The following is a 24,561-nucleotide window of genomic DNA, read 5'->3' on the forward strand; positions in this document are numbered from 1 at the left end:
ATTGGTCTGAGGTCAGATTTGAACTCAGGTCCTCCCGACTTCAGGGCCAGTGCTCTATCCATTGCGCCACCTAGCTGCCCCCTATAGCTATTATTATTATAGAATCTCATGGCCGTCTTCTAATCTCACTCGTACTTGAAACAGCGCACTCCTCTGTATCCTCTCTAACAAGTAATCAACCCATTTTAGGGATTTAGAACCCATTCTTTCCCAAGGCCATCCTTTCTATTTTTAGACAGCTCTGGTTAGGAAGTTGTTTCCCTTTTCACAATTTCCACATATTTCTCCTACTTTTGCCTTCTGGTTCCACATGCGTGAAAGCCCTTCAGGCACTTGAGGAAGCACTTTTATCCCTCTTACATCTTCTCTTCTTCAAGATAAATGTTCCCAATTCTTTGACCCCATCTAGCCTCATGTGGCTTTTTCTCCTTTTCTCTCACAACTTTTCATCTTCAAGTTTGTCACTCACTTTGCTAAACTGTGGTGCTTAGAATTGAACACTATCCTCTAGATATGGTCTGAGAGTACAATGGGACTGTCTACTTCCTGGACCCTACCCTTCTTCTACTATAGTTGTAGGAGGGAATTAGCTTTTTGACTAATCACATCCCATTGTTGATTCACATCAAATTTGTGGTCCACTAAAACACCTAAATCTTTTTCCCATGCACTGTTGTTGTCTAGCCATCCCCCCATCCTGTCTTTGTGCAATTTATTTTTTTCAATAAAAGTATATAACTTTATCTTTGTTAAATTTCATCTGGTTAGCCTATTGAACTTCAATGAGCCTAGCTCATGTTTTCTTAATCTGTCATTTAATATGTGAGTTAAACTTCCCAGCTTTGCATCACCTACAAATCTGATGATCATCCAAGTCGCTAATAAAAATGTTGAACAAGAACAGGGCCAAGGACAAATCTCTAAATCACTGTCCTGGAGATCTCAATCAGGCTGATGTTACTATTCTTTGGGTTTGGTCATTCATAAAGCTCTGAATCCCCCGTTACTGAGACCCCATCTCTCTACTTTGCCCTTGATATCATGAAAGACCTTGCATCAAATGCCTTGCTAAAATTCAGACATGCCATACCTATGATCTAACAATCTAAAAACATTATGAAAAATGAAACAAAGTTGGTTTAGTATAACCTGTTCTTTACTTCCCTTTCTCAATGTTCATGGACCTTCCTTTTAGAACTGCATTCTGTAATTTTTTTCAGGAATCAGCTAAGTTCACTGGCCTTCTTTTCCTTGTTCCAAATAGGTATATTTGCTTACCTACAGTGCTTCAGACTTCTTGGGTTCTCTTGTAGTTATTCACATATCACTGACAAGAGCCCATAAATCAAATCCACCGAGTTCTTTTGGTTCAGAAGGATATATATTTCATCAGGACCTGATGGCATTCATTGAGAGAAGCCAGATATTTTCTTAACATTTCTTCACTTTTCCTGGGTTTTAATTACATTGTAATCATTATTGGTCCATCCTTCTTAGTCCAGAGATCATTTTCCTTGACAAATAAACAGAAGCAAAATAGATCCAGTATTTCTACTCTCATCCTTCATTATCATTATTCTTTCCATCTCCAATAGCAGCTATCACATGTAAATCTTCCTTTGACCTCCATTATAGCTAGTGCTAGGAAGGAAATCAAGTAATTTCTGCTACTTTCTTCAAACACATGAGAATCATACCCTGCTTATAGAAGGGACAGAGGAAAACACTAGTGGTGAACTCCTTCCTAAGTCTGACTTATCCTTTCTCCATGTCTTCCCTTCACAGCCCCACATGAGGAAGAGACCCCTGCTCCCACAGTGCCAGCTACTGAGGCTCCTGAACCCACAGAGAAGCCTGAACTTGGGGAGCTGACAGTGACAGAGGCCACTCCAGACTCCCTGAAGCTCTCCTGGACCATCTCCCAGGGAGACTTTGATTCCTTCACAATCCAGTACAAGGACATGGATGGGAGACCTCAGATGGTGCGTGTTGGGGGAGACCAGAATGAGGTGACTATCTCTGAGTTGGAGCCTGACCACAGATACAAGATGAATCTCTATGGTTACCATGATGGACAGCGTGTGGGCCCAGTCTCTGTCATTGGCAAAACTGGTAAGTGAGAGACAATAGAATCATCAAGAATGAGGCTCAGAATGAAGACCTGTGTGTCTTCCATTGGGGTTGGCTTCCTATCTCTATGTCCTGGGCTCTTGAAACTACTGTGATTCTTCTCACTAAGATGTCAAACTCTACAGATTCTCTGGCACTTAGTGAAAAATGAAAACAGATCCTGGGAGAGCCAGAGCCTCTGCTGTTCTCTCCTTTGCTCAGACCTATCTTCTTGTGACTGGAAGCTCTGCATGTTCATGTGTCTCAGACACTACTTTTGATCATGCAGGACTCCTCAGGGTCCAGTGTAAAGATTGTAATTAAGGCTATTCTGTGACTGACTCTTGTAGACCACAAAATCTAGACATGAGATGGAGAAATTCCTTTTAGCTTCTGCAGAGATGAAATCCTTGGAAGAAGAACAGGGTAGAAGGTCACTATTAATGAAATCACCAAGTCCAATTTATCTTCTTTGTGTGTTTGTCCTCACAGCCCCACATGAGGAAGAGACCCCTGCTCCCACAGTGCCAGCTACTGAGGCCCCTGAGCCCACAGAGAAGCCTGAACTTGGGGAGCTGACAGTGACAGAGGCCACCCCAGACTCCCTGAAGCTGTCTTGGACCATCTCCCAGGGAGACTTTGATTCCTTCACAATCCAGTACAAAGATATGGATGGGAGACCCCAGATGGTGCGTGTTGGAGGAGACCAGAATGAGGTGACTATCTCTGAGCTGGAGCCTGACCACAGATATAAGATGAATCTCTATGGTTACCATGATGGACAGCGTGTGGGCCCAGTCTCTGTCATTGGCAAAACTGGTAAGTGAGAGACAATAGAATCATCAGGGATGAGGCTCAGAATGAAGACCTTTTGGTCTCCCCGTGGGCTTGGCTTCCTATCTCTATGTCCTGGGCCCTTGAAACTGCTGTGATTCTTCTTACTAACATGTTAAACTCTACAGATTCTCTGGCACTTAGTGAAAAATGAAAACAGATCCTGGGAGAGCCAGAGCCTCTGCTGTTCTCTCCTTTGCTCAGACCTATCTTCTTGTGACTGGAAGCTCTGCATGTTCATGTGTCTCAGACACTACTTTTGATCATGCAGGACTCCTCAGGGTCCAGTGTAAAGATTGTAATTAAGGCTATTCTGTGACTGACTCTTGTAGACCACAAAATCTAGATATGAGATGGAGAAATTCCTTTTAGCTTCTGCAGAGATGAAATCCTTGGAAGAAGAACAGGGTAGAAGGTCACTATTAATGAAATCACCAAATCCAATTTATCTTCTTTGTGTGTTTGTCCTCACAGCCCCACATGAGGAAGAGACCCCTGCTCCCACAGTGCCAGCTACTGAGGCCCCTGAGCCCACAGAGAAGCCTGAACTTGGGGAGCTGACAGTGACAGAGGCCACCCCAGACTCCCTGAAGCTGTCTTGGACCATCTCCCAGGGAGACTTTGATTCCTTCACAATCCAGTACAAAGACACGGATGGGAGACCCCAGATGGTGCGTGTTGGAGGAGACCAGAATGAGGTGACTATCTCTGAGCTGGAGCCTGACCAAAGATACAAGATGAATCTCTATGGTTACCATGATGAACAGCGTGTGGGCCCAGTCTCTGTCAATGGCAAAACTGGTAAGTGAGGGAAAATAGAATCATCAGGGATGAGGCTCAGAATGAGGACCTGTTTGTCTCCCTTTGAGGTTGGCCTCCTGCCTGTATGTCCTGGGCCTTGAAACTCACATGACCAGTTTGATTCCTCACCTGAGATGTTAAACTCCACAGATCCTCTAGCACTCAGTCAAAAATGAAAGCAGATCATGGGAGAACCAGAACCTCCACTGTTCTCTCCTTTGCTCAGACCTGTCTTCTTGTGACTGGAAGCTCTGCATGTTCATGTGTCTCAGACACTACTTTTAATCATGCAGAACTCCTCAGGGTCCAATGTAAAGATTCTAATTAAGGCAATTTAGTGACTGACTGTAGGCCAGGAAATCTAGACATGAGATGGAGAAATTCCTTTCAACTTCTGCAGAGATTATATCCTTGAAAGAAGAACAAGGTACAGGCAGCTAGGTGGCGCAGTGGATAGACCACCAGCCCTGGATTCAGGAGGACCTGAGTTCAAATCCAGCCTTAGATACATAACTCTAGCTGTGTGACCCTGGGCAAGTCACTTAACTCCATTGTCTAACCAAATTTAAAAAAAAGAACAAAAAAACGGGGTATAGGCTCATTATTAATGAAATCACCAAGTCCAATTAATTCTCTTTGTGTCTTTGTTCTCACAGCCCCATATGAGAGAAGTCAGGAGGAAGAAACTCCTGCTCCCACAGTGCCAGCTACTGAGGCCCCTGAGCCCACAGAGAAGCCTGAACTTGGGGAGCTGACAGTGACAGAGGCCACCCCAGACTCCCTGAAGCTCTCCTGGACCATCCCCCAGGGAGACTTTGATTCCTTCACAATCCAGTACAAAGATACGGATGGGAGACCCCAGATGGTGCGTACTGGGGGAGACCAGAATGAGGTGACTGTCTCTGAGCTGGAGCCTGACCACAGATACAAGATGAATCTCTATGGTTACCATGATGGACAGCGTGTGGGCCCAGTCTCTGTCATTGGCAAAACTGGTAAGTGAGGGACAATAGAATTGTCAAGGGTGAGACTCCAATGAGAATCCATTTTCCTCCCATTTGTCTGTCTCTGTAAGTCCTTTGAAATATGACCCATATACCTATCACCTCTTCCCGTATCTCTTGTCTGTTGCCACAATTGTCATTTTGCTTCTTCCTTCATATTTAATGAGCATGACAAATGCTCTGGAGCTGAGTAGGAAAAGGACCAGATCACTAGAGAGATAGTGCTTCACTAGGATGATGTCCACTCTGCTGACTTCTCTGGCCCATGATGCTACATCTTCTGGAAGTCTGAGCATGCTCAGTTATTCAGAATGCATGTTGATACACTGGTCAGACATGATCCTCCACACACCAATGGAAAGACTTCCCTAGAGTACATCCTATGAATAAAATGGAGGCGTTCATTATACTCCCTGAATACACTTGAGGAACAGATGTGCCCTTCTCACATGAGGACTAGAGGAAGGTGAACCCCTTCCTAAGGCTGACCTACCTTTTCTCCATGTCTGCCCTTCACAGCCCCACATGAGGAAGAGACCCCAGCTCCCACAGTGCCAGCTACTGAGGCTCCTGAACCCACAGAGAAGCCTGAACTTGGGGAGCTGACAGTGACAGAGGCCACCCCAGACTCCCTGAAGCTCTCCTGGACCATCCCCCAAGGAGAATTTGATTCCTTCACAATCCAGTACAAAGATACGGATGGGAGACCCCAGATGGTGCGTGTTGGGGGAGACCAGAATGAGGTGACTGTCTCTGAGCTGGAGCCTGACCACAGATACAAGATGAATCTCTATGGTTACCATGATGGACAGCGTGTGGGCCCAGTCTCTGTCACTGGCAAAACTGGTAAGTGAGAGACAATAGAATCATCAAGAATGAGGCTCAGAATGAAGACCTGTGTGTCTTCCATTGGGGTTGGCTTCCTATCTCTATGTCCTGGGCTCTTGAAACTACTGTGATTCTTCTCACTAAGATGTCAAACTCTACAGATTCTCTGGCACTTAGTGAAAAATGAAAACAGATCCTGGGAGAGCCAGAGCCTCTGCTGTTCTCTCCTTTGCTCAGACTTGTCTCCTTGTGACTGCTTTCAGTTCCATCCTGGGAGCATTGGATGGTCATATTGTCAATTAGTCAATCAATGAACAAGCATTTATCAAGCACCTACTGTATGCCCAGCACTGTTCTAAGTGCTGAAGAGACTAAGAAAGATGAAGAATAGTTCTTCTCAAGAAGCTCACAATCTAATGGGGGAGATATGCCAACAACTAGGTACAAATAAACTCTGTATATCAGATAAACAGTAGATAATTAACTGAGGGAAAGCACTAGAATTAAGGGGGCATTGAGAGAGGCTTCATAGGTAGGATTTAACCTGGGACTTGAAGGAAGCCAAGAGGCAGAGAGGAGATGGGAGAGAATTCCAGGCATGAGGCAAAGCCATTGAAAATGCCCAAGGTTGGGAGATGAAGTATCTCGTAGAAGGAACAGCAAGGACACCAATGTCACCAGATTGCAGAGTACTGAGGTGTAAGGCATAAAATGACTGGAAACATTGGAAAGGGCCAGGTTACAGAGGACTTTGACGGTCAAGCAGAAGATTTATATTTGATCCTGGAAGTGATAGATGGCCAACAGAGTTCATTGTGTGTGGAGAGGAGCAGAGGGGCTCGGGGGTAGGGGGCATGCTTTGATGTTAATTATTAATTATTGATTATGATATGATGTTAATTATTACTAATTGAGAGAACAATCCCAGCAATACTGTTAGCAAAAGAAGCATAATAAATAGGTTAATGGACTCCCTACTCAGTTTTTATCGTTGTTATTATCATTGTTAATTCACCAGAGACATAATCAGACTTGTGCTTTAGGAAGGTCACTTTGACAGCCGAGTAGACAATAGATTGTAGTGGGGAGAGGCTTGAGGCAGGGAGACCAACCAGCAGGCTGTTACAATAGTGTAAGCAGAATAATGAGGGATTGTATGTGGATGGTGGCAGTGTCAGAAGAGAGAAGGGGGTATATATTAGAGGTATTATGAAGGTAAAATCAACAGGCCTTGGCAACTAATTTGATATGGGAGGTGGGAGAGAATAGTTAAAGATGACCCCTAGGTTTTGAGTCTAGGTGACTGAGAGGATGATGCTTTCCTCAACAGCAATATGGAATTTAGGAAGAGGGGAGGGTTTTGGGGAAGAGAAGAGTTCAACTTTGGATCTATTGAGTTTAAGACGCCTATGGGTCAATCAGTTCCTAATGTTTAATAGGTGGTGCAAAACTGGAGATCAGGAGAAAGTTTAGGGTTGGAAAGTAGATGTGAGAGTCATCTACGTAGAAATAGTATTGAATCCATAAGAGCTGATGAGGTCATCAAGTGAAATAGCACACAGGGAGAAGAGAAGACGGCTCAGCACAGAGCCTTGGGGGATATCCATAGTCAGTGGTCATGACCTGGAGGAAATTCTAGGATAGACGACTAAGAAAGACTCGCTAGATGGTTAGGAAGAGAACAAGGACATGAAAACCTAGAGAGAAGAGAGTGATCAACAGTGTCAAAGGCCACAGAGAAGTCAAGAAGGATGAAGAGTGGGAAAAGGCCATTACATTTGACAATTGAGAGCTATTAATTTTGAGAGAACATTTTCATTGAATTAGGAGGTAGGAAGCCAAAGGGTATAGAGTTACACATAGAGTGAGAGGAAAGAAGTGGAAGCATCTATCGTAGATGGCCTTCTCAAGGAGTTTAGCCATGAAAATACGAAAGTTAGGGGATGATAATGAAGATGGTGGATCAAGTGAAAGTTTGTGGAGGATGGGGAAGATATGGACATGTTTGTAGACAGTAAGGAAGCAGCCAGTAGACCAGGAGAGACAAGATATGTGAGAAAGTGGGGCTGACAGAGAAGGTAGTCTCCTGAAGGAGTTGGGATGGAATAAGATCACCTGTACAGGTAAAATGGTTCTCTTTGGTGTGGAAAATGGCTACCCTTTCATGTAAGATGGGATGAAGGTTGAGATGCTGTCAGAAGGCATATGGGAGATATGAGTTCAGGAGGAAGATTTTGGTGAATAGTCTCTATTTTTTCGGTAAAATAAGATGCAAAGTTCTCAGCTGAGAAAGTAGGGGAAGGAAGCATGGGAGGTCTGAGGAAGGATGAAAAAGTTTAGAAAATGTGGCCACTAGGTGGCGCAGTGGATAGAGCACTAGCCTTGGATTCAGTAGGACCTGAGTTCAAATCCGACCTCGGACACATAACACTTACTAGCTGTGTGACCTTGGGCAAGTCACTTAACCCCATTGATGAACCCCCCCAAAAAAATTTCTTTTAAAAGTTTAGAAAATCCACTGTGGTGAGTGGGATACTGAGTCAATTGCTTTTAATCAACTGGGACTCCACATATTCCAGTGTAAAGATTCTTATTAAGGCCATGCTGTGACTGATAATAAACCCAAAATTTAAACACAAGATAATGATACTATTAATAATAATCATATTTATATAGTTCTTTAAGGTTTGTAAAGTTCTTTACATATGTTATCTTATTAGATCTTTACAGCAACCCTGGGAGGTAGGAGCTATTGTCATTCCAATTTTACAGTTGAGGAAACTGAAACTTAGAGATATTAGGTGACTTGCCCAGGGTGACACAGCTTGATGTCTGAGGCAAGGTTTGACCTCAGGTCTTTGCAATTTCAAGTCCAGAATTCTATTTAGCCCAAACCAAACTTACTGGTATAGACAAGAGCAATTTTTTTTTCATTTCTGCAGAGATTCCATCCCTGGATTAGGAGCAGGAGATTGCTGTCAATGAAATCCTCAAGTCCCCCTTATCCTCTTTTTATGTTTCTCCTCACAGACCCACATGAGGAAGAGACCCCAGCTCCCACAGTGCCAGCTACTGAGGCTCCTGAATCCACAGAGAAGCCTGAACTTGGGGAGCTGACAGTAACAGAGGCCACCCCAGACTCCCTGAAGCTCTCCTGGACCATCTCCCAGGGAGACTTTGATTCCTTCACGATCCAGTACAAAGATACGGATGGGAGACCCCAGATGGTGCGTGTTGGGGGAGACCAGAATGAGGTGACTATCTCTGAGCTGGAGCCTGACCACAGATACAAGATGAATCTCTATGGTTACCATGATGGACAACGTTTGGGCCCAGTCTCTGTCAATGGCAAAACTGGTAAGTGAGGGAAAATAGAATCATCAGGGATGAGGCTCAGAATGAGAACCTGTTTGTCTCCCATTGGGTTGGCCTCCTATCTGTGTGTCCTGGGCCTTGAAACTCGCATGACCAGTTTGATTCCTCACCTGAGGTGTCAAATTCCACAGATCCTCTAGCACTCAGTCAAAAATAAAAGCAGGTCATGGGAGAACCAGAACCTCCACTGTTCTCTCCTTTGCTCAGACCTATCTTCTTGTGACTGGAAGCTCTGCATGTTCATGTGTCTCAGACACTACTTTTGATCATGCAGGACTCCTCAGGGTCCTGTGTAAAGATTGTAATTAAGGTTATTCTGTGATTGACTGTAGACCATAAAATCTAGACATGAGATGGAGAGATTCCTTTCAACTTCTGCAGAGATTAAATCCTTGAAAGAAGAACAGAGGGGAGGGTCACTATTAATGAAATCACTAAGTTTAATTTATCCTCTTTTGTATTTGTCCTCACAGCCCCACATGAGGAAGAGACCCCAGCTCCCACAGTGCCAGCTACTGAGGCCCCTGAGCCCACAGAGAAGCCTGAACTTGGGGAGCTGACAGTGACAGAGACCACCCCAGACTCCCTGAAGCTCTCCTGGACCATCTCCCAGGGAGACTTTGATTCCTTCACAATCCAGTACAAAGACACGGATGGGAGACCCCAGATGGTGCGTGTTGGAGGAGACCAGAATGAGGTGACTATCTCTGAGCTGGAGCCTGACCAAAGATACAAGATGAATCTCTATGGTTTCCATGATGGACAGCGTGTGGGCCCAGTCTCTGTCAATGGCAAAACTGGTAAGTGAGGGAAAATAGAATCATCAGGAATGAGGCTCAGAATGAGGACCTGTTTGTCTCCCATTGGGTTGGCCTCCTATCTGTGTGTCCTGGGCCTTGAAACTCGCATGACCAGTTTGATTCCTCACCTGAGGTGTCAAATTCCACAGATCCTCTAGCACTCAGTCAAAAATGAAAGCAGATCATGGGAGAACCAGAACCTCCACTGTTCTCTCCTTTGCTCAGACCTATCTTCTTGTGACTGGAAGCTCTGCATGTTCATGTGTCTCAGACACTACTTTTGATCATGCAGGACTCCTCAGGGTCCTGTGTAAAGATTGTAATTAAGGTTATTCTGTGACTGACTGTAGACCATAAAATCTAGACATGAGATGGAGAGATTCCTTTCAACTTCTGCAGAGATTAAATCCTTGAAAGAAGAACAGAGGGGAGGGTCACTATTAATGAAATCACTAAGTTTAATTTATCCTCTTTTGTATTTGTCCTCACAGCCCCACATGAGGAAGAGACCCCAGCTCCCACAGTGCCAGCTACTGAGGCCCCTGAGCCCACAGAGAAGCCTGAACTTGGGGAGTTGAGAGTGACAGAGACCACCCCAGACTCCCTGAAGCTCTCCTGGACCATCTCCCAGGGAGACTTTGATTCCTTCACAATCCAGTACAAAGACACGGATGGGAGACCCCAGATGGTGCGTGTTGGAGGAGACCAGAATGAGGTGACTATCTCTGAGCTGGAGCCTGACCACAGATACAAGATGAATCTCTATGGTTTCCATGATGGACAGCGTGTGGGCCCAGTCTCTGTCATTGGCAAAACTGGTAAGTGAGAGACAATAGAATCATCAAGAATGAGGCTCAGAATGAAGACCTTTTTGTCTCCCTTTGAGGTTGGCCTCCTATCTCTATGTCCTGGGTCCTTAAAACTATCATGACTAATTTGATTCCTCACCTGAGGTGTTAAACTCCACAGATCCTCTAACACTCAATCTAAAATGAAAGCAGATAGGGGCGGCTAGGTGGTGCAGTGGATAGAGCACCGGCCCTGGAATCAGGAGTACCTGAGTTCAAATCCGGCCTCAGACACATAACACTTACTAGCTGTGTGACCCTGGGCAAGTCACTTAACACCTTTGCCTAGCCCAAAAAAAGAAGAAAAAAGTGTAAAAAAAAGAAAAGAAAAAAAAAGAAAATGAAAGCAGATTATGGGAGAACCAGAACCTCCGCTGTTCTCTCCTTTGCTCAGGTCTATCTTATTGTGATTGCTCTCAGCTCCATCTTGGGAGCTGTAGATGTTCATGTGTCTCAGACGCTATTTTTGATCATGCAGGACTCCTCAGTGTAAAGATTCTAATTAAGGCTATTCTGTGGCTGACTCTGGTAGACCACAAAATCTAGATATGAGATGGAGAAATTCCTTTTAGCTTCTGCAGAGATGAAATCCTTGGAAGAAGAACAGGGTAGAAGGTCACTATTAATGAAATCACCAAGTCCAATTTATCTTCTTTGTGTGTTTGTCCTCACAGCCCCACATGAGGAAGAGACCCCTGCTCCCACAGTGCCAGCTGAGGCCCTTGAGCCCACAGAGAAGCCTGAACTTGGGGAGCTGACAGTGACAGAGGCCACCCCAGACTCCCTGAAGCTGTCTTGGACCATCTCCCAGGGAGACTTTGATTCCTTCACAATCCAGTACAAAGATATGGATGGGAGACCCCAGATGGTGCGTGTTGGAGGAGACCAGAATGAGGTGACTATCTCTGAGCTGGAGCCTGACCACAGATATAAGATGAATCTCTATGGTTACCATGATGGACAGCGTGTGGGCCCAGTCTCTGTCATTGGCAAAACTGGTAAGTGAGAGACAATAGAATCATCAGGGATGAGGCTCAGAATGAAGACCTTTTGGTCTCCCCGTGGGCTTGGCTTCCTATCTCTATGTCCTGGGCCCTTGAAACTGCTGTGATTCTTCTTACTAACATGTTAAACTCTACAGATTCTCTGGCACTTAGTGAAAAATGAAAACAAATCCTGGGAGAGCCAGAGCCTCTGCTGTTCTCTCCTTTGCTCAGACCTATCTTCTTGTGACTGGAAGCTCTGCATGTTCATGTGTCTCAGACACTACTTTTGATCATGCAGGACTCCTCAGGGTCCAGTGTAAAGATTGTAATTAAGGCTATTCTGTGACTGACTCTTGTAGACCACAAAATCTAGACATGAGATGGAGAAATTCCTTTCAGTTTCTGTGGAGATGAAATCTTTGAAAGAACAAGGTAGGGGATCATTATTAATGAAATCACCAAGTCCAATTTATCTTCTTTGTGTGTTTGTCCTCACAGCCCCACATGAGGAAGAGACCCCTGCTCCCACAGTGCCAGCTACTGAGGCCCCTGAGCCCACAGAGAAGCCTGAACTTGGGGAGCTGACAGTGACAGAGGCCACCCCAGACTCCCTGAAGCTCTCCTGGACCATCCCCCAGGGAGACTTTGATTCCTTCACAATCCAGTACAAAGACACGGATGGGAGACCCCAGATGGTGCGTGTTGGGGGAGACCAGGATGAGGTGACTATCTCTGAGCTGGAGCCTGACCACAGATACAAGATGAATCTCTATGGTTACCATGATGGACAACGTTTGGGCCCAGTCTCTGTCATTGGCAAAACTGGTAAGTGAGGGACAATAGAATTGTCCAGTGAGAATCCATTTCCTTTCCCTTGGTCTGCCTCTGTAAATCCTTTAAAATAGGGCCAATATACCTATCACCTCTTCCTACATCCCTTGTCTGTAGCCACAATTTCCATTTTGCTTCTTCCTTCATATTTAATGAGCATGACAAATGCACTGGAGCTGAGTGGGAAAGGGACTAGGTCACTAGAGAGAATTGTCAAAGGTGAAGCTTGGCTTGGGGCTCTGCTTCCATCCTCTTGGTGGTTAACTCTCTGTCTCTCTATGTTCATTCTACTTCTGCCCTATACGTGTTGCCTTTGTGCATATTTCATCCAATTTCCCAGACTCTGTGGTTCTTATGGTTGCTGTGTAGAAATGGTTCTTGTTAGAGTTGTTTCTGTTCTGTTGTCTACTCTGCTATTACTTCTCTCAGCCATTCACCTTCTCAGCCTCATAGTTCTGAGCATATTCAATTGGTTGAAATGCTTCTGGCACTTATCAGGTATCTCTGAAAATGTCATGTTAATGTTTTTCTCCCTATAATCTAAAGAACTAGTCTTTCTATAAGTGGATAGGTTAAGTTATTTCTTCCTTCTGGTTATTTGTCCTGCTCCATTTCCACATGAACTACAGAGCAAATAACCAGGAATTAATTCATCCCTGAACTCATTTCACCTTTGTGTCTCCCCTCTCAACTCCAGATAAAGTAGTAGATGAGACCCCAACTCCCACAATTCCTGCTACGGAGCCTCCAGAACCCACCAAAGAGCTACTTCTGGGGCAGCTGACAGTGATAGACACCAGCCCAGATTCTCTTCGACTCTTCTGGACTGTCACCCAGGGAGACTTTGACTCCTTTGCAATTCAGTACAAGGACAGGGATGGGCAACTCCAGGTAGTTCGCATTGAGGGTGACAAGAATGAAGTCACAATTTCTGGCTTAGAACCCAACCACAAATATAAGATGAATCTCTATGGTTTTCATGATGGACAACGTGTGGGTCCTGTTTCCACCACAGGTATGATAGGTAAGTAATCAAGGTTGGTCTCTCAGGGGTGACTCATAGTCAGATTATTTTCCATTTGCAGTGACCCCCATTCTAATATAAATCTGTCTATAACAAGATTTCCCTGTTATATTTAGCTAATAGATCTATTTCAAAGGGTGGTCCATTCTGATTCCATTAAGAAAAGCTCTTTGGTATTCATTGGCTTGGAATTTGATCAGAGAGGGAAGCACTTCTGTGGCATGGATAATTTCAAGGTGGCAGCTTTGGGGTAGGGGAATGAGCCCAAGCCTCAAGCCCGAAAGACCTTGGGTTTGGCTGGACTGGAGCTCTGGCTCTGCCACTGACTCACTCTTTGACTGTGAACCACTCACTTCGGCTCTAACACATGTCTCTTCGTATGCTTTTGCTGCCTACTTTACAGTGTGGTTGTGAAGCTCCAGGGGTTTTATGTGCAAAGGGCTTTGTAAGCCATAAACACTGTATAAATGTCAACTCTTATTAGTAACAGGTTGTTGGTGGGAAGTAAAGGATGCACACAATATCTGGTTAACCAGAATACCCCATTTCCTAGCCATTCATTGTATTCCATTTGCCAGGAGGTATGAAAGGTATTATAACCACAGTTTATTACTTTTATAAGTGTATTTTATAGGAGTGTAGACTCAGAGCTAGAAGAGACTGTACAGAAAATCTAGTCCAATGCCTTCTATTTTACTGTTAATGACCTGAGGCCCAGAGAGGGCAGGTGACCTGCCTAAGATAACCCTTAATAAGTGGCAGAGGTGAGATACGAACCCAGCTTCTCTGCTCCAAATCCAGCACATTTTCCACTGTGCCATAGAGAATATTGTTCTATGGGGCCAACACCTCCTTATGCCCCTTGAAGAGGAACAATTCACTTGGGAAACCCACATTTACCCTTCTAAGTCCAGTTCATGTTTGCCTTCTTATGTCTCTGTCCCAGTCCTAGAAGAAGAGACTCCATCCCCCACAGTCTTAACCACTGAGGCCCCCAAAGAAATCTTGGTGAAACCCCAACTCGGGGAGCTAACAGTGACAGAGATCACCTCGGACTCTCTGCGCCTGTCCTGGACTGTCACTGAGGGCCAGTTTGATTCTTTCATGGTGCAATACAAGAATGGTGATGGACAAACTAAGGTGGTTCGCGCTGGGGGCAACCAGAAGGAAGTTATGCTCTCTGGCCTGGACCCTAATCACAAGTACAAGTTGAATCTTTTTGGCTTTCATGAAGGGCATCGTGTGGGGCCCATCTCCACCATTGTTGTGACAGGTGAGTAGGAAGAAAAAGAGTGTCTGGGGGCAAGGGGCCTGGACCTGCCTTCTTTCCAACTGGAGACTAACCCAAACTCATAGAGGCAGCTATGCCTACACTTTCTATCACTTCCTTCTTCTGAGACCCCATGGTTAACAGCTGATTTTCTGAAAATTGGTTGCTTGGCTGACCTGGTGGCTGTTGTACGTTCCTCCCTCCTTCGGGTGCTTTTCCTGGTAGCGCAATAATGCTCTGCACTGAGTTCCCTGGGATATTCATGCAAAAGCTTCTCCAGGGTTCGCTTACGTGCCTGCCTCTAGAACCTGGAGCCATCTCTCCCACCGCAACTCCTGGGCACTCTCCTCTCCAGCCTGGCTCAGCTGATCTCTGTTCTTCTCTGGCCTAGCTCCTGAAGCCACAGAGCCCCCAGCAGAGCCCTACCTGGGAGAGCTGAAGGTGACTGATATAAGCCAGGACTCCCTGCGCCTCACCTGGAGTGTCCTTCAGGGTCCCTTCAACTCCTTTGTGATCCAGTACAAAGATAGGGATGGGCGGCCTCAGGTCATACCAGTAGCAGGTGATCAGAGCGAGGTCACTGTCTCAGGCCTGGAGCCCTCCAGGAAATACAAGTTCCTGCTTTTTGGACTTCACAACAGGAAACGCAGTGCCCCCGTCTCTGCAGAAGCCAAGACCCGTGAGTACACATTGGAAATCGGCCTTTCCCAGACTTTTGTTTTTCCATGCTACCATTTGTTTTTCCTCTGCCACCGTTAAGAGCCTGGAGCCTTGGACAGTTTTTCACTCCTGTCCTCTTTCACTCTCTACTGGATGTGATTAACATGTTCTTTCCTCCATTATCAGAGCAGGGAAATCCCTGAGGCCCTAGTTACTCCAGGACCCTGAATCCCACCTTTGCAATATCCAAACCCTGCCTCCTTCCCAGCTCCTGATGCAGTGTGAAGTCACACCAAAGACACTCAGGAGAGAAATACATTCAAATCCCAGGGCCATTACCCATTAGCTTTGGTGACCTTTTGTCATTTAAACCTCTCCAAGACTCAGTTTCCCCTGTGCATAAAAATGAGAATAATAATGCTACCTACTTCACAGAGTTGTTATAAGGAAGGTATTTTGTAAGCTTCGAAACTCTGTAGAACTGTGGGCTACTGCCACTACTTGTTTTCCCTTCCTTCTCTCTTCTAACCCTCACTCCTACTATCATATCCAACTTCCCTTTCTCTGGGCTGTATTTTTTTTTCTCTCCTTATAGGTTTCTATAGTGATAGAAAGTATAGTTCTTACACTTTGGGACTCTGTTGTCCTAGGTCTCATGGTCTCCTTCCTCAGCTAGCCTACCCTTAGGGGAGCTGCTCAGGATAAGAGTTGCCTTCTCTCTCTACCCCTTCCTCTGTTTCCCTCTACTTTTGCATTTGTCTCTCTAATTTATTACTTAGTAATTTATTTGTCTTCTCTCTTTCTTTTCCCTCCCCTTTCTTCTACCTCTCTTCTTCTCTCTTTTCTCATTTCTGTCCCTCTTTCAGTCCCTGCAGTAAAACCATCTCCCCTCTTGGGGGAGATGACAGTGACAGACCCAACCCCAGACTCTTTGCACCTCTCCTGGACCATCCTTCAAGGTCCCTTTGACTCCTTTGTGGTCCAGTACAAGGACAAAGACGGGCAGACTCAGATGGTGCCTGTAGGAAAAGACCAGAGAGAGATCATCATCTCCAGCTTAGAACCCAACCAGAAGTACAAGTTCCTGCTCTATGGACTCTTTGGCAAGAAACGACTTGGCCCTATCTCCGCAGATGGTACCACAGGTAAGTAGGACCCTCTAGAGAACATATTTCTCCTCCCCCTCTTCCAAACAGTTTTGACCCCAAGCTTTTCCCAAAAAAGTTCCTTCTTCTGAACCCTCCTCTCCAAAGGACCCTATAGCCTCCCCCTTATAATTAATTTTACTTCCTTAATGGTCAGAGAGTTCTAGCTCCATCTGTCTAAAATCTGTTTTATTTTGTTTTTCCTGCTCTATAATAGCCTGTTACCAACTTGAAGGCCATCCCAGCTTGGCCTTCTCTCTTCTAGGCACATTGTGGTGGCAGCTATGTAAAAGCCCAGGTCCACTTTGTGGAGTCAAGCTGCATTGGTCACCTTTGCTTCCCTCTCAGGGCCCCTGCTCCTTTTTTAGTCATCCTCCCTTCACTTTTAATTAGGTTTTCTTTCCTTTGTAAGTCACTTAAAAATGAAGTGCACTATTAAGAGGCAGAATTGTCTAGTAGATAGAGTGACAAAGTAATTGAAATAACAAGGACCTGAATTTAAACTTCACCACTTCACATTTATTACCTCTGTGACACCGGGAAAGTCACTGAACTTCTCTGAGTCTTAATTTTCTCATCTATGAAATGGGAATAATGCCTATAGTATCTGCCTCATAGGAGTCTTGTGAGGCTTAAATATTATGTCAAAAGCTATTTGCAAACATTAAAGTACCATATAAATGCTATCACCATTACCGGCATCATTTTTATTAAAGAAAGCTTAGCCTCCTAGTTTCTCCCCAAAAGCTTCATCCCTCAAACAAGTGGGAAGATGAGCTTTGTCCCGAAGTATTGAATTAATTCATTATTTATTTCTTTGTTTTCTTCTTACTTGATGTTTATTGAATTGCATGACGTTAGTGAACTAGAGAAAAGAAATGTCATGGTCACATAGATACCAAGTAGCAAAGTTGAGATTTGAACCCCAGTCCAGTGCTCTTTCAATTATACAATTCAGAGGGTGCTAACAGCACTTACAGTCCTTTAGTGCTATAGAAACAACAAAACTTTGCACCTAATTTATTTGCCAACAAATGCCCTGCAAATGATTTGCTGGCAATAGCAAGTATTTAACTGAGGGGAAAAGTGTCTGAAAGCTGGTATTAAGAGATTTTCTTATGACCCCACAACAAGGTGTGGATTGTAAAGGAGTTGCTGAGTTTTCCAACAATTTCACAAGGGGTGAAGTTCCTTACTCATGTTAGAGAATGTATGGCCTTGGCCATTAGATGAAGGAGCTTACACCATATAGCAAAATTAATGATTTGCTGTAAAAATCATTCATACTCTTTGAGTCAGGTGTATGTGTGTACATGTATATATATCTGTATATATACATACACATATATACACATGTGTATATGCATATATATGCATATGCATTTTGTGAATGTGTATATACACACATGTATGCATGTATATAAACCATCTAGAAGCTTAAAAGTGAGAGACAGTCAAAGCTTGTAGCAGTTGTGGCATGGGGTAGTGACCTAGGTTGTTAACCACTCCGATTTTCCCCCTTTCCCCCCTATCACTGACTCCTTAACTAGATGGATTTCCCAGTATAAATGTTCTTTCTATGCTCTGGGAAGCTGTCTCAAAGGATCTGGAATTCTCTCTCTCTCTCCCCCACATACTCTCTCTCTCTCTCTCTCTCTCTCTCTCTCTCTCTCTCTCTCTCTCTCTCTCCCACACACACTCTCTCTCTCTTTCTCTCCCCCACCCTCTCTCTTTCTCCCTCTCTCACTCTCTCTTAGCTCTGAACCCCTAGCCAGAAATAACCCTCTAGCAAAACAACTCCATGTTAGATCTCACCACTCTGGGAATATGTCCCCTTTGATTACCTCCTCCCAGTTGCATTTCCAATAAGTACACACAAACTAGGGAAGGTCTCTGGTTAACATTGTTTGTAGGGACAAAATAAATGTTTAATATAAAGAAAGGTAAATAGACTTTTCCAGAAGGAACAGCTTCCATGAAGGATCCGCAGGGAAGAAGGGTTACAACCTTGGAGTCTGTAGTCTGAACAACTCTATCCTGACACCCCTCATACGAAATCTGCCCAAGCAACTTTGCTTCCAGAGCCCTTGCCTCTTCTTTTGTGGCAGCTTCTTCAGGGTTTCTCATAGCCTCCCCCATCTTCAGCCTCAAGTGTCACCAGAAGCTGGGTTTCTCTTTGACTCTTTCCCAGATTCACTAACTTGACTTTTACAGGTCACCTGAAATCATGACCTATAATTCTTCAGCCTATGAAGTTGTTTCCTTTCCAGTTTATTCAGGGACTTATTCACATCCTATAAAGGTATCACCTAATGTGGACACATTTTACAGTTGGTTTAATACCTCATCAATTATCTGGTCCCTTTTCAGTAATTGGGTCTGTGAGAGACTAGTTTCTTATAATTAATTTAAGTAGGAAACTACCAGATGTTGGGCCAGTGTGATCTTGTCCTCTGTCCTACCCTGATCCCCACCCCTTACCCCCACCCAGAATCACAGGACTTGGAGGCAACCTCAGCAGTCCTCAAGTCCAACCCCCACACACAGTGAGTCCTCTATGTCTATACCATAAAAATGATTATCTAACTTGAAGACTTCCAAACAAGGGGGAGCCAAGCCTTTCTCAAAACAGCCCATTCCATTTTTGGAGAGCTGTAATCATTAAGAAGTTTTTTTCTGATGTTAGGTCTAAGTTTGCCTCCTGAAACTTCTATCCATTGCTCCTGGTTTTGTCCTAATGAGCCAAACAGAACAAGTTGAATCCCTCCTCCATGGTAGCCCGTCAGATACTTAAACACAGCCATCGTCTCCTCCTTTCCACCTCCCCAGCCCAAGTCTTCTCATCTCTAGGCGAAACATGCCCAGTTCCTTCAAGTGGACTAAGGGTCCTTCACCATCCTGGTAGTCCTTTTCTGGTCACTCTCTAGGTTATCAATGTTCTTATTAAACAGAGGTATCCAGAAATAAACAGTACTCCAGAAGAGGGCATAGTACAGTGGCTATCACCCCACCCCCTTCCTGGAAACGGTGCTTCTCTTAATGCACTCCAAAATTCCATTTGCTTTTTTGGCTGCTATACCACACTACTGACTCATGTTGAGCTCATAGTTCACCAAAACCCACAGATATTTTTTCAGAACAACTGCTGTCTGATCATGCTTCCCCCCCACATCTTATACTTATGAAGTTGATTTTTTGTACCCAAGTACCAGACTTTACATTTATCCCTGTTGAATTTCATCTTGTTAGATTGAGCACAATATTCTACACTATAAAGATCTTTTTGGATCCTTGTTGTTTCAAAGGAAAATCTGTCCTCATCTGTGAGGGAAAATTCCAAATAGGAAATTGTCTCTCACAGGAAAAACTCCTAAGTTTTCATTTTTCTCAGTCCCAGTTTTACTGGATTTTTGCAGGATTCTGAGCTGAGATTACTGCCTTTCGCCAGTATGCCTGGCCATTTAGAACATTCTGGTCCCCTGGGATATCCTAGCCTAGTTATAAACAAATTCCTTTTCAATTCATTCAGTAAGCATTTATCAAGCACCTGCTATGTGCCAACCTCTATGCTAGGTATTCAGGATACAAGGAGAAAAACAAAACAGTCCCTTTCCACAAGGAGCTTACATTCTGTTTGGGGGGTAGAGGGAGAGGGAGACACAACATTGACCCAGGTAAGTCAGTTCAAATATTTATAAAGTACACAGAAAGTAATCTCTGGGGTTGGAGAAAGGCATCAACCTAGGGGGAATCAAGAGATGGCTCCTGAGCCTTGAGTGGAACTCGGATTAAGAAGTGAGGTGAGATAGAAGGGCACTTTAGGCATACGGAACAATGTGTCCTATTGTTCAGTTGAAAACAGGCTTGGAGTTTTTTAAAATGAACTTTTTTTCTGAGAAATAGTAGGGAAAGCAAACCGAGAAAACAACAAAAAGCACTGAAATGATGAATTTTCAGAACAAACTTCACCCAAGTCTGATCATTAATTGACTTGGCTGGCGTAACTCATGGGATACAGGTCATTTCACAATCTGCTTCCTTGTCTCCTTCCAGTTGTGGGTCCCCAGGTTACCTCCTCTGGGCTGTACTAAGGGCTGGTTGGGCTAAAGTCTTATCACAGCAGCAAGTTGCTTTCTGCTGGTTGATGTGTGCTGACATGAACCCTTTGTTCTGTCTCTGGTTTTGATTTTGGTAATGATAGATGCACTGCCCTTCTACTCTGCAGCTGCCTTGACCCCTGTAAGGATTGTCTGTTCTGTTCCCAGTGATTCTTTCTCTGGGCTTAGGCCATCCTGCTAAACTAGCAACTGCCTCCTTCACCCCCCTTGGATGTCTCTATGACTTCAGTCCCCAGGAAATCTTACTCTCTCCCTTGACTTATTTCTCTCTGTCTAATTCAGTCTGCTTGAAGCTAGTTCTGCCCTTTGGTGAAGCTGGGCTTCTTCATCTATGTTTCTAAGACACCATCTGGGCCTACATAACTTAACAGCTATGTGGCTGTGATGATGGGGTCCATCATTTTTCTTGGAGGCTGTCACTTTCATGTCATTCCCCGGAATGGCCAACTCTTACCTCCTATATTACATATGCTTCCTGTTTGTGCCTTCTGTGTTCCCATTTCCTGTATGAGGAGTACCCTGGCTTCTAAACCATTTGCAGAACAGAGACTCTCCATAGATCCTGAGCCCAGTGAGTGAGCAAACCTTCCCTGGCACAGGTCACCAGCAGTTCTGCTCCCCTCCCCAGGCCCTCTCTGATGATTCATTTCATTGCCTTTCCCCATATGGGAACAATTTTTCTACAGTTTAGTCACTCTAGTACTACAATGTCAAAATGACCTTACACACGTACTAACAAAAACAAATAGTTTACACCAACAATAAGAAGAGAAATGTCACCTCAATTCAATCTGCTCCAACAAGCCTTTCTCAAGAGCCCAGTCTCAAATATTCTAGCATTTGTTCTCCAAGTATTTCTCTTCTCCATAAAGGAAGGCGATCCTAGGTGCTTCCGTGTATAGGTCAAGTAACCTAGGTCTTGTGCCTGTAATTTTTCCCTCTAGGTCTCTCTCCTAGCACTGTGAGGCCAAGGAGCCCCCGACTAGATCCAAGCAAGACAGAGTCAATTCTCTAATTGCCTCATTTTCCTCTCCCTTTCTTCTTCCTTTCCATTTTAGCCCCACCTGTTATGCCTCATTTCCCACTCTCTTTACTTGGCCTCTCAACCCCAGGAACAATTAGGGAGGAGGGGGGAGGGATAAAGGAAGACTTGACCTCATAAGAAGAATGTGGAAAAAGTTGATGTTACTGTTCCAATGACTCAGCCATCCCAGAGGCAAAGGGGCTAGGGGGCAGGAGGTGTGGGCAAAAATTTGGGTCGCTGACCTTCACCCTACTCACAGGACTATGAGTCATACTAGCCAGAGAAGGGTAGGGTCAGAGAGCCAAATTAGGAGCTAGACTGGCCACAAGCTGGAACTTACGACGTCAGATTTTCTTCCTAAGTCCCTTATTACTTTTCTGAAGGTCTCAGAGACATGTCTGCCCCAATCCATCCTACCCTAGCCTTAGTTTCCTACTACTCCATTATAAGCTCCCTCCTCAAACTGGAATAAGCCTGTATTCTCCCCATGTCTGTCCCTTTGTCCACTCCACTTACCTTGAGCCTCCTTCCCATATCCACTGTGGTTATAAGGCCTGACTTGCTGGCCTTCAGAAGTAGGTATAGACAATGTTATGTACTACATAGGGCAGGTCAAGAGAACAGAAGAGGCACAGGGGGTAAGGATTTAAGGATAGGAGGGGTTGTTGCTATGAGTCATGAAAAGAGATTAGCTCAGCTACTGCTTCCTGCCTCAAAACTTGCTATTTGGAGGCGTCTCCAAGGCAACTAATATATATCCTTCTCATTGTGTGCTCCCTTCGTAATTCTGGCCCTTTCCTGCTCAGAAGTCTTGCCAAGACCAGGCCTCAAGGGCAAACTGAGGTGAAGGAGAGGACCTCTCCTTCCCTCCCTACCTCCTTTTCTAAAAAATGACTAATTTCTTTATTCAACAGTTGGCCTGACTGGTATGTGACTTAATCATTGATTAAGCAACCAGCCAAAAATAAGTGGTAACAGTGGTGGCAAAAGGAGCCAGGGAGAGAAAGATGGGGATCTGTCCACCTTGGAGCAGAGGGGGAATATGAGTCTAGGCTCTGAGATAGGCAGCCTCAGGGATTGTCTGTAGCTGCAAATGAAAATGAGGTCCCTGTGTTTGGCCTGGAGCATGACAGAAAGTACAAGCTCCTCCTATATGGTCTTCATGATAGAAAGTGTGTTGGCCCCATCTCTGCCCAGGGTAAGCAGGGACAGTTGAGAATTGGACTTTACCCACCACCCCAGATGTCAACTTAATGCCCCTGAGTAGCTATGTATACCTATATATACCTCCTTTCCATCTCTCCTGGGAGACATCAAGATCTCCTTGGTGCTGAGAGCAATGGAGAAGATGACATAGGTTGGGCTAAGGAAGAAGGCCTGGCTAGCATTCCAGCCAGACAATAGACACTAAGCATTTGCTACTGTGTGCAGAGCACTATACTAAGAACTAAAATGTAACTGAGTGATGGGGGGCTTCTACAGTGGTAAGACATGTGGCCCTTGCCCTTAGGGACATTTCAGTATAGTTGGATAGGTAAAACAGTCATCCATGAAACAATTTCAAGAACAATTACAAGCAACATTTGCAAAATAACCTATGTCAACAAGTCAAAGGTCCGTTTGTTAGGCAAAATAATATGCAGGGCCTTGAGGTTCTAAAAGGTTCTAGCTCCTAAAAGGATTCTACCTCATTTCCAGAGTGGCAGTAAAAAATGCACTTTGTAGAACTTAGGACAACATCTAAATAGCAGTTATGACTAAGCGTGGATCTCAGGTGGTCTGAGATCACTCACTTCCATTGTTACCAGCTTTTACTCTGCCTGTGTTCTCATTTTTCTAACTGTCCCAATTCCACCTATTCTTTTTTGTATTAATTTATTTTGATTTATCAACAATCACTTCCATAAGCTTTTGAGTTTTAAATTTTTCTCCCCCTCCCTCCCCAAGACAGCACACAGTCTGATATAGGCTATGCATATACATTCATATTGAACATATTTTCACATTAGCGATGTTGTAAGGAAGGATTAAAACCAATAGGAGGAACCACCAGAAAGAGAAAATAAAACTCAACAGAAGGAAAGAAAAATAGCAAATAGTATGCTTCGATCTGCATTCAAACTCCATGGTTCTTTCGTTGGATGAACTCCACCTATTCTTATCCAAGTCCTGAGCTCTGCCCACTGAGCCACCAGATAGCCTGGCTTAGGTGTCAGAAAAGCACCTTTCTCCTTAGTTCAGCTGAAACACTGTTAGAGTTTTCAGAAAGAAACTTTTTTGCTATCAGTCAGTCAACCAATCAGCATTTATTAATATAAATCACTCCTAAGTACTGGGAGATTCAAAGACCAAAAAAATTGAGATAGTCCTTTCCCTCAAGAAGCTTACATTCTAATGTGGGGGTGGGACAACATGTACACATATGAATATATACAGAAATGTCTAAAATAATACAAAATAGTTTTGGGAGGAGGTGATGTCCTCGCAGCTGGGGAGAAGGAGGAGGTAATATAGGAAAGGGGACCAGAGAAAGTTACATGAAGAAGGTGGTCCTTGAGCTGATTCTTCAAGGAAACCTGGTATTCCAAGAGCCAAAGGTTTTCTCAGTTAACTATTTCCCTTCTCCTTCTATCTGCATTGGTTTTGTTTGTGCATATACTTTTCAATTTTATATAATCAAAATTGTCCATTTTTTCTCCTGTGATCCTTTCAGTCCTTTATGTGGTCATAGATTCTTCCCCAATCCATACTTTTAAAAGGTTATTTCTGCTCTTTCCCTGCTCTTCTAATTCATAAATTAATTATGAATTATAATCATAAATGAATCCTAAAGGATGTGACCTTTTCTATCTAAATTATATATTAATTTTGAAACTTGGCTTAGAATGTGGCTTGAGATGTTTC

General features: G+C 44.2%; 1 protein-coding gene across 2 annotated transcripts in view; it reads left to right on the forward strand.

Annotated features, from left to right (window-relative positions):
• Nucleotides 1-24,561, forward strand: part of TNXB (tenascin XB) — a 66,837-nt gene that overhangs the window by 35,311 nt on the left and 6,965 nt on the right. For both annotated transcript variants that reach the window (XM_078155458.1, XM_078155459.1), the window contains 14 exons: nt 1,786-2,112; nt 2,602-2,928; nt 3,418-3,744; nt 4,401-4,739; nt 5,268-5,594; nt 8,607-8,933; nt 9,425-9,751; nt 10,243-10,569; nt 11,274-11,597; nt 12,084-12,410; nt 13,114-13,440; nt 14,387-14,713; nt 15,102-15,389; nt 16,237-16,515. In XM_078155458.1, coding sequence (XP_078011584.1) covers nt 1,786-2,112; nt 2,602-2,928; nt 3,418-3,744; nt 4,401-4,739; nt 5,268-5,594; nt 8,607-8,933; nt 9,425-9,751; nt 10,243-10,569; nt 11,274-11,597; nt 12,084-12,410; nt 13,114-13,440; nt 14,387-14,713; nt 15,102-15,389; nt 16,237-16,515 — 4,500 coding nt within the window. The remainder of the gene's footprint in view (nt 1-1,785; nt 2,113-2,601; nt 2,929-3,417; nt 3,745-4,400; nt 4,740-5,267; nt 5,595-8,606; nt 8,934-9,424; nt 9,752-10,242; nt 10,570-11,273; nt 11,598-12,083; nt 12,411-13,113; nt 13,441-14,386; nt 14,714-15,101; nt 15,390-16,236; nt 16,516-24,561) is intronic.

Source organism: Phascolarctos cinereus, unplaced genomic scaffold, assembly GCF_003287225.1.
Source record: "Phascolarctos cinereus isolate Bilbo 61053 unplaced genomic scaffold, phaCin_HiC Scaffold_5;HRSCAF=322, whole genome shotgun sequence".
Taxonomy (NCBI): domain Eukaryota; kingdom Metazoa; phylum Chordata; class Mammalia; order Diprotodontia; family Phascolarctidae; genus Phascolarctos; species Phascolarctos cinereus.